This window comes from Orycteropus afer, unplaced genomic scaffold, assembly GCF_000298275.1.
Source record: "Orycteropus afer afer isolate SDZICR_OR568_19922 unplaced genomic scaffold, OryAfe1.0 scaffold00225, whole genome shotgun sequence".
NCBI lineage: Eukaryota > Metazoa > Chordata > Mammalia > Tubulidentata > Orycteropodidae > Orycteropus > Orycteropus afer.
Genome location: NW_006921812.1, coordinates 2420291 through 2430264, shown reverse-complemented (window position 1 = coordinate 2430264; position 9974 = coordinate 2420291). Strand labels below are relative to the sequence as shown.

At 34.4% G+C, this 9974-nt stretch overlaps 1 protein-coding gene across 1 annotated transcript in view; it reads left to right on the top strand.

The window, feature by feature from the left end:
• The first annotated feature begins 6787 nt into the window (after positions 1–6787).
• Positions 6788–9974, top strand: part of CADM2 (cell adhesion molecule 2) — a 417999-nt gene continuing 414812 nt past the window's right edge. Inside the window, exons 1-2 of the mRNA XM_042782039.1 lie at positions 6788–6870; positions 7110–7282. Coding sequence (XP_042637973.1) covers positions 6788–6870; positions 7110–7282 — 256 coding nt within the window. The remainder of the gene's footprint in view (positions 6871–7109; positions 7283–9974) is intronic.

The window sequence follows — 9974 nt, the reverse complement described above, 5'->3', positions numbered from 1 at the left end:
CATTGTCTCTTTAGGTATGTAACAGATGGAAACATTGAAGAAATAATGACAGCTGCTTACTCTGCTATTTAAGGGCAAGGCCAGGATAGACATCTTTTCAAAATAATGAAAAATAGTTCTTCATTAAAATGTCTCAAACAATAAATTAGCAAATTATTTCTTTATAACTCATGGAATTAACCCAAATGGTTTTCAACTACTGATGCTAGTTAAAGGAAAATAACCACAGCAAACCAAAAAAACTAGTAATTCAAGATCACTAAACACATAGTAAAAAGGTAGCCTATTTGAAAAATGGTATGTGGGAGGGGAGAAGAACTGTTAGAGAAATGATCTGAGGAAAAAGGAAAAAAAATGAAGAAGAGACTCAAAATATGAAGAAAAAGATCTTCAAAACATAATCATACTGCTCTGGAAATAGTTAATGTGTTTTCATAAGAACTGATTTATGCTAAATCTGTATGTAACAGCCCCAGACAAGAGATATACAAGGTCGTTTGTTCAGGGATGTGCTGTAACAACTGACTCTACAGGGAAAAGCAATTTGTAACATTTGTCATCTTTCATTGTAAAAATACTCCTGTTGTGATCAATTTTAGATCACTGAAGTATGCCTGGGAAGTTAGGAAGAACTGCACTCAGTTGGCCCTCATGAGTTGATGAGCTAGTACACTGCTACTTTTATTTGAATTTCAGATATTCTTCCTCATATTAAAAAGGAGCTCTGGTGGTTTAGTGCCTAAAGCATTTACTGCTAACTAGAAGGTTGGTGGTTCAAACCCACCAGCCACTTCGCAGAAGGAAGACCGGAAAATCTACTTCTGTAAAGATTTACTCCCTTGGAAACTCAAAGGGGGTCTCTATGAGTCGGAAAGGACTCGACGGCAGTGAGTTTGTGGAGTAGTACCTAAGGCATTTGACTGCTAACCAGGAGGCTGGCAGTTCAAATCCACGAGCCACTCCTTGGAAGGGAGATTAGGCAATGTACTTCTGCAGAGATACCACCTGTGAAAACCAAGGAAGGGTCACTATGAGTCAAATGGACTTGATGACAATGAGTTTGGTTTTGATTTTCATCCTAAAAGTTAGTGTAAAATGTCTAAAAAAATTTTAAAGTGTTTGCTTCCAAACAATTATCTTCTTTTAGCCTAGTTATTTATTCAGAATAAAGTTCACTTTATTTTTGAAAGCAGATTTGTGACATAGGTGGAAAAGTAAAATTTCAAAACCTTACTCCTATACTTTCTAACAATATGACTGCAACTAAGTCATGTAGGGTCCCTGTACATCAGTTCCTGCAGCATTATGGTAGAGGTAATGAAAAAGTTACGAAAATTAAATCATTGACAAGGGAAGGCACTCACAATGGTGCCTAGCACATTGTGAATGCTCAATTATGGTTAGTTGTTTTGTTCATAAATTCACTTCTGGCTTAGTCATTATTGAAGGATGAAATTATATAGGAAGGATCCTATTGAAATGGAGAGTTATGCAAGGGAAAGGGGCCTGGAATGATACATTCAGAATCATAGCAACTCATCTACCTAAGGGGATGTAGGTATAACTTAGTGTTCTTAACATTGAAGAAATGGTATTATATACTATATTTGTTCTCCCGCTGGGGATAAATGTGGCACAACTCTGTCTTTTCATGACCAGTTACCAAACTAAACCAAACTCACTAGCACTGAGTCAGGTCCAACTCATAGCAACTCCTCCTTGGGTTTCCTAGGTGGTATCTCTACAGAAGTAGATTGCCCAATATTCCTTCCAAGGAATGGTTGGTGGGTTTGAACCATCGCCTTCTGGCTAGCAGTCATATGCCTTAGGCACTATGCTACCAGAGCTGAAAATGATGTTAGATACATGTGTTATAGAACACCATCTATTTTAGTTTATCAGTGCTACTGTAACAGAAAAGCCACAAATGGGTAGCTTTAAAGAACAGAAATTTATTTTTTTACAGTTTAAGATGCTAGAAGCCCATATTCAGGGAAAGGAGCTCTGATGGTGTAGTGGTTAAGGCATTTGGCCGCTAACCAAGAGGTTGGTGGTTCAAACTCACCAGCTGCTCCACAGAAGAAAGATGGGACAGGCTGTTTCTGTAAAGATTTACAGCCTTGGAAACTCAATGGCATTAGCCCAAATCTACTTGATGGCAGTAAGTTTTTGGAAGCTCCAGAGGAAAGTTTTCTGTCCATTCTAAAGGAAAATCATTGTCTCTTTCAGCTTCTGTAGCTCCAGCTTTCCTTAATTCCTTGGCAATCTTTACACAACATCTATCTTCCCCCATTTAAGTTTGCTGTCTTTGTGTCAAGTTTGCTCCTTGTAACTCAGGAGTGATTAGGTTTAGGATATGTCTTACACTGATATGTCCTCAATAGCCTAACAAAGAGAACTCTTCTCCTTAAAGGAATTACATCTCCAAGTATAGAAGTTAGGATTCAAACACAATTTTAGGAGGGTCACAATTCAACCTATAGCATCATCAGTTATATTTTCTTATATGTTTAGCATAACTGATTTAGCATAAATTAGTTCCTTTGAAAATCTATTTTTCTAAACCGACAGTGAATTTATGAACAATTTAATCATAATTGAGCATTTACAATATGCTAGGCAATATTTTAAGGGTCCTTCCTTCATCAGTGATTTAATTTTCATGATAATCTTCTCATTTTCTCTACTTTGATGATGAGGAAACTGATGTGTAAGTAGACTTTAAAAAAACAATCTAAGAAATTTTACCAATATATCCTTATAGCTTTTATGATTTAAAGTTGCATATTTTTCTATGAAGAATCAGTCTCTACTTTTGCCCCAATTATATTGATCAAATATTGGGAGCTCTGGTGGTGTAGTGCCTAAGACATTTGACTGCTAACCAGGAGGTTGGTGGTTCAAACCCACTAGCCTTTCCTTGAAAGGAAGATTGGACAGTTCACTTCTATAGAGATACTGCCTGGAAAACACGAAGAGGGGTTGCTATGAGTTGGGATAGACTCCACAGCAGTGACAGTTTGGTTTATTTTGACCAAAAACAAATAAAGGAATCTTAGTGACCCTATTCAGTCTACTGTCACAAGGGCCCCTACAAATGCCAGCCATTTTCTGGGAGGAAACATTCTCCTTGGATAATGAACACCTGTTGAGAAGTTACATTTACAATGCAGAATGTTAAGCAATGTCATTGTTTCCAATTAAGATAAATAAAATGCTCTTCTTGCCTGACTCTTAGTAACTTGGAATCAGGTAAGGAAGAGTGATATTTATACAAATAATAAAAGAAAGTAAACAAAAGGAAAGGAGTAGGAAAATGAAGCTTATCAATTGACTTGAAAAATAGCTATTCTTTAAATTTCCAAACTGGAATCTTTTGTTTCCTTTGACTCTCATCAGCAGCTTGTTAGATAAGAGTAAACAACCAGTTGCCTTTGAGTTCATTCTGATTCATGGTAATCCCATGTGTGTCAGAATAAAACATGTGTGTCAGAATAAAACAGAATATGCTGTTTTTGGTAGCTGATTTTTTTTTTTTTTTTTAAGTAGATTGACCGGGCTTTCTTCTGAGGCACCTCTGGCAGGACACGAACATCCAGCCTATCAATTAGCATGCTAACCATTTGCACCATCCAGAAAACCAAAACCCATTGATTTAGACTCATAGCAACCATACGAGATAGAGTAGAACTGCCCCACAGGGTTTCCAAGGCTGTAAGTCTTCGTGGAAGCAGCCTGCCATATCTTTCTCCCATGGAGTGGCTGTGGATTCAAACCACTGACCTTTTAGTTAGCAGGTGAGCACTTAAAGATCGGCTCACCTGGGTTCCTGTGCACCATCCAAGGAATCCTTTATGAGTGACTACTCTGAAATCCAGGATGGTGATAAACTCAGCCAGAGGAAGGATCATTTCAAAAGACCTCAATGATAGGACCAATGCTTAGAAAGCTCTAACATGATGAGCAATACTGTACCAGACCTAGAATGTCTTTCTCCTTTGCTCTTGGACATCACACTCTCTGCTTGTTGTTGCCATCGAGTCGGACCCGACTCACAGCAACCCCTCCTCGAGTTTCCGAGGAGGTATCACTACGGGAGTAGATTGCCCAACTCTCTGCTAAAGTTATTAATTACAAATCCTGAAATCAAAAAACCAAGCTCACAGCCGTTGAGTCGGATCCGACTCATAGTGACCCACCTTGGGTTTTCGAGGCAGTATCACTACAGAAGTTGGTTGCCCGACCTTCCTTCCAATGAGTGGCTGGTGGGTAGGTGTCCAAAAATTTTTGCTTAACAAACACATTGAGGAAGAATCCTCGATTTTGTTACAAACTACACTATTTGGGGAAATTAGTAATTTCTTTGTAAAAACTCTCTGATACTGAATAAAATGGGGGCCGTGAACCACAAGGAATTACAAAAGAAAAGTAGTTTGTGACCTGACCCTCTCCTTACTTTTTGACTAGAAGTAAAAAAACAATACAATGCTTTGAGAAGTTTGTCACAATATTGCCTTTTGAATTGATTTTAGAAACCTCATATCCTACAGGTCATTAGGATTAGTAGATTCTCCAAAGGAGTTTTCTCTCTTTCGGGAAAAAAATAAATTATTTGAGTACAGAGATTGTAGGCTTCAGATTCCAGAGTACTGAAGTCATAATTCTTTAAAGTCAGAGTGCAAGGGGGAGAAAAATGGAAGGAATATATCCTAATGTCCTATCTGAAAGGAAGGACAGGGTGTTTATGTGCTACTGTATATAAAGAATCTGACATGTAGGAAAACTTGACAGATATTTCCTTTTTTTTCTGTGGACCAATAAGGAAAAATTGAAATAATTATCAAAAACAAATTCTGAATAGTATAGGGTATTTAAGAACAGTTAATATTAACATTTTTAGTATTTTTTTAATGAAATATATGAAAATATCGTTTAGCTATGAATTCAATTTAAAGTTTCACTGGTAAAATAATTACTCCTTTTTTTCATTGTTGTCTAAGTCACATTTAAACAAATAGTGATAAAAAAACAACTACATCCCAGCAGCCTTAGTAGAAAAATAAGAATAAAATGTTGAATTTTCAGAACAAATTTCGAATGGTTCATTGACTTTGTTTCACCATAGAAAAATCACTTAACCTCCCAGTGTCAGTTTACCCATCTGTGAAATGAGAAGGATAATATTTTCTTATGGGGATGTTTTGAAAATTATTTTGCAAATGTAGTGAATGACATTGTTGCAAGCATCACTGCTCTTTTTCCACTTCTTTAAAGAAGCAGACTATATTATTTATGTACCAGTTGATAGTCAAAATTCCATCTGGTCTGAATTATGTATATTTAGTAGTGGTAGTGTGCTTTGTATTATTTAAAAAGTCCCCCTAGGTTGCTCAAAATTGACCTAACAATACCAGGAGAAGAAGGAAAAGAAGCAAAATATCAAAAAATCATCTGAGCTTCCTATTTATGAGTTGCTAATCTGATCATTATTCCTTCTTTCGCTTTTAGCTCCTGTTTTCTCTGATATAGTTTTTCGCCTCACCTCACTTCACAAAACTGATAGTTCTCCATGTTTCCCCTGCTAGAGGTCACCTCCGAGCTGAGGGCAAAACACACCCCACTCTGGCTTCTGTTGACTTTCAAGTCAACTATCAAAGAATTTATTCCAGACATCTCCTAACCTCAATTTAAAAACTCCACCCTAAAGATTACAAGGAGGTATCCTGGGGAGTTGCTATAGTGACTCTAAGAGGTTGGCACTGAGTAGACAAAGCTACTGATTTTAGATTCTTTATACTTGATAGGTTTAATTATACAATGTGGTCATGAACCTCCTTGCTTGTGTCATTTGGGTCTGGAAAGAAATTTTCCCCTTCAGGCTCTTCTGTCTCTTATGATGCCAGTCAACAGGCTTCTTGGTAATAAGATTCTTTACACCAATAGCTCTAACATAACCTCAAGTGGTGCTTGTAGTAATGATAGAATCATTACAAAACTAAAGAAGAAAAGAGAAATATATTCCTTGGGCATGATTAAGTCATCATAATGTTCTTGCATATGTAATTTACCCTTGACTTAAATAACTACATTGCTCACATAATAGTATTTTAACCTGGCTCTAGCAAGCCATGTTTTATCCATGCTGATAATTGTTACTAGACTTGACAGAGCTCATATCCAGATCATCATCTTGCAAAAGTGAAATTTGTGTGTTATATTTCTGTGTGCATGAATTTTGTTTTTAACTATTCTAAGTACACTTAGTAAATGAAGTTGTTACATGAATTAGTCTAATAAATTAGGGTAGCACTTAAAGAGATAGAAAACTTGATTAGGTAGTCATGATATCCATATTGAAAAGGATTGCTTAAAAATATGTATTTTTAATTTATGATTATTAAATAAGTATACATTCATTGGAGAAGATCAAGAATTTACAGCAAGGCCAAAAAAGAATATTACTTGTCTTTTCTGGGCTAGAATAATCACTTTAAGATTTTGATGATATTCTACAAGATGAACACTTTCTTGAAAAATATGCATTATTTTTTTCTGCAACATATTTTGTATTAGTAAAAATAGCTACATCTACCAGAAACCCTGGCAAAACAGGATTCACTCTATTTCCTTTTTCAGAAATTGGATCTAAAGCCCTAGTATCCATATTTCATAGGCTTTATTCACAATCATAAAAGCTACCAGAGAAGTATTTTATGTGTTTCCTCCACTGCTTTAGAATACTGTAAATGAGTTCATCTAAAGTTATTCCAGTGCCTTATCTTCAAGGATGGCCCAGTTCAGCACTACACAATTAGTGCAAGGTCAAGGAAAATTAATGATTATCATGTTACTATTTGAATATAAATCTTTGTATATGCCCAGGAGGAAAAGAAGTTTTCATTGAACATGCAAGGAATATAGAGACATCCTAATGGTGTGTCAATGCTGTTGTCCTCTGATTAAGATTGTCAATTATTTTTCTATCTTTTTCTAGTTTATAGTTCAGTTGTTGTTTGGTTGGTTTAATATTTATTTTTGTGAAGAGCGAAGTACAATGTAGATTGGAAGTTTTGGAAGAGTTAATCATTTTATAACTTTCATTTAATCAGCCTTTCCCTTAATCCCCTTTTAGGCAGCCAAGGGCAGTTTCCACTAACACAGAATGTAACGGTTGTTGAAGGCGGAACTGCAATTTTGACCTGCAGAGTTGATCAAAATGATAACACCTCCCTCCAGTGGTCAAATCCAGCTCAACAGACTCTGTACTTTGATGACAAGAAAGGTGAATATATTTTCCTTCAAGTGTTTTAATCATATTCTGAAATATTCTAATTATAATGAATTTATTTTTCTGAGATGATTCAAATTATTCCTTTTGATTACCGAACTGCTTCTGCTTGTATTTAAACATGTTAAATATTAAATACTTTATTTTGCAAGTCATAAACACTAAAGATAACCTATGTCAACTTCTTAATAAAATAAAGAGTTCTAATTCTGTTTCAAAAATAGTTTTATGACTTCTCTTAAGAATCATCTTCTTTACAGCTACCTTACTCTTTCATTCTTGTAAATGCTTTGTATAGGTTGAACATTCTTTTTTTATTTTTACTCTTAGTATTGTAGTATATTATTTTCATTAACTTTAGTTTAATGTATTTGGACAATGTTATATGGCTTAGGAATGTTGAATGATTTTATTCTCATGAATTGGATTTGAAGATAAGAATTGTAGAAAGGATTCCTACAATAAAAGCATCATTTGATGTCCTTGAGTCAGTAATCAAAAACTTGGAAAATAAATTGCAATTAAGTAAGAGTTATATTTATTGAAAAAAGACTTGTTGGCAGTGAGGTTTTTTCTTTATGTTTATTGATATTGAGTTGGTCTTAATTTATTAATTGGGACTTATAATTGGATGACATATAGAGTTTTATTGAACTTTTTTTCTAAGAAGTAAGAAAGTTCACATCATATATTTCAAGCAAAAGTACTTACTAACAATGTACACTACATTTCTAAGTTTTCATCACTTGTTTAAACACTGGGGTGAAATGTGTGTCTCTGAACTATCATTAAAATGTTGAGCTGTTGCTTTAAATAAATTAAAATAATATGTTAAAAACATAACAAAACAAAACATAAAAATCTCATAGCCGTTGAGTTGATCTCAACTCATAGCAACCCCTCTTTAGGTTTCTGAGGCGGTATCTCTACAGAAGTAGCATATAAATATCTATGTATATACCAGCTATTCAACACGATTTTAATGTCTGGGTTTCTTATAAATATGTATAGGTAGCACTAAAATAATTTGAAATACGTCCCATTTTTACAATGAAAATAAAAGTCAAAATATGGGTTGAAAAGTCTTCCTATCCCACCAAAAATATGAATTTACTACATTCATACATGGCTGTAGCTTTAGCTTTCTTTCTTTTCTTTAATGTACACTAGAGTGTAAATACAATCTTTAGGTTGTATTGAACCTTTAATATATAATGAAGGATTGATCAAATATGTATGTATTAATTTGACAAATATTTGAGGGCCCCATCATACCAGGAAGGAGTCCAGGGGGCACAGTGATTAAGCACTAACTGCTAACAGAAATATAGACAATTTGAATCCACTAGCCATGCTACAGGAGAATGATGAGGTAGTCTGCTTCTATAAAGATTTACAGTTTGGAAACCCTATAGAGCAGTTCTACCCTATCCTGTAGGGTCACTATGAGTGAAATTTGACTCACAGCAGTGAGTTTGGTTTGGCTTAGTTGTACCAGGCATTAAAGAATCCACAAACAAAAGTCCCTAGACATAAAGTCTACGGGCAAGACAAACAATGAACAAATATACAAAAAAAATATATTATAGACTATATTGGTAGAGGACAAAATCTATGGAGAAAAATGTATTAGAAAAGGAGGGTTAAGAATCCCTGGAATTTCTGTAGTATTTTATTATTTAAAAAGAGTTACTCCTGCTCACTGCCCTGGAGCCAGATCTGACTCATAGCAACCACTCCTTGGGTTTCTGAGACAGTATCACTAAGGAAGAAGATTGCTAATTCTTCCCTCCCAGGAGTGGCTGGTGGATTTGAACCACCAGCCTTCTGGTTAGCTTTTATTTACACTGTTTTCTTTTGCTGTCCGTGAGACAACTAGAGCAGGTATCACTAATAGACATATTTCTATATAAACATATGAGAAGGAGATAATAAAGGTCTCATGATTAAGATGGCAGGCAGACTTAAGCAAATATCGTGACTTTATATTTATGTTTTGATTAAGGTCTTTGGCATATAATCATGTCTAACAAGGACTTCTACTATAGAGTTTTATTGTTTGGTTGGTTGAGTTTGTACTTTAAAAAATGTTTTAAAGAGATTGAAAATGAATTTTAAAACATTAATCCATTAAACACTTACTATTGTAAGTATTTATATAGTTTGGATCTTAAGGACTCTACTAGTTAATGTTATTGATTACTTAATATTTCTGATTAAGAGATTTTTTTAACCCATTATAGAAATTTTAAACACAGTTTATGAAACTACACGTAACTATTTGCAATGATAAATGACTAAAATATCTAATTTGAATTCTTAAGCCCTATTTTAAAAAAGAAGATATGATTCAAGAATGAAAAAAAAATGCTGTGAGTTATTTAACTGCTTTAAAATTTCACAAACATAAATCAAACTAGTTCATATTTCAGATTTACTCAATGGGAATATAAGTCATACTGGTTGAAAATAAATATTGAAAATTTTTTCATTTTTTCTAACAATAATTATTTCTACTATTACAACATGTCCTAGTTTTAATCATTCTAATATATGTAAGCTTTATGTTTTGGTCTTAACTTATTGGTGTTTTTTGGATAAAAGGCACATCTCTGGGGAGAAGCAAATATGCCAGGCTTTACTTTTGTTAAAATTCCCATATATTTGGAGTTTTTTTTTTTTTTTT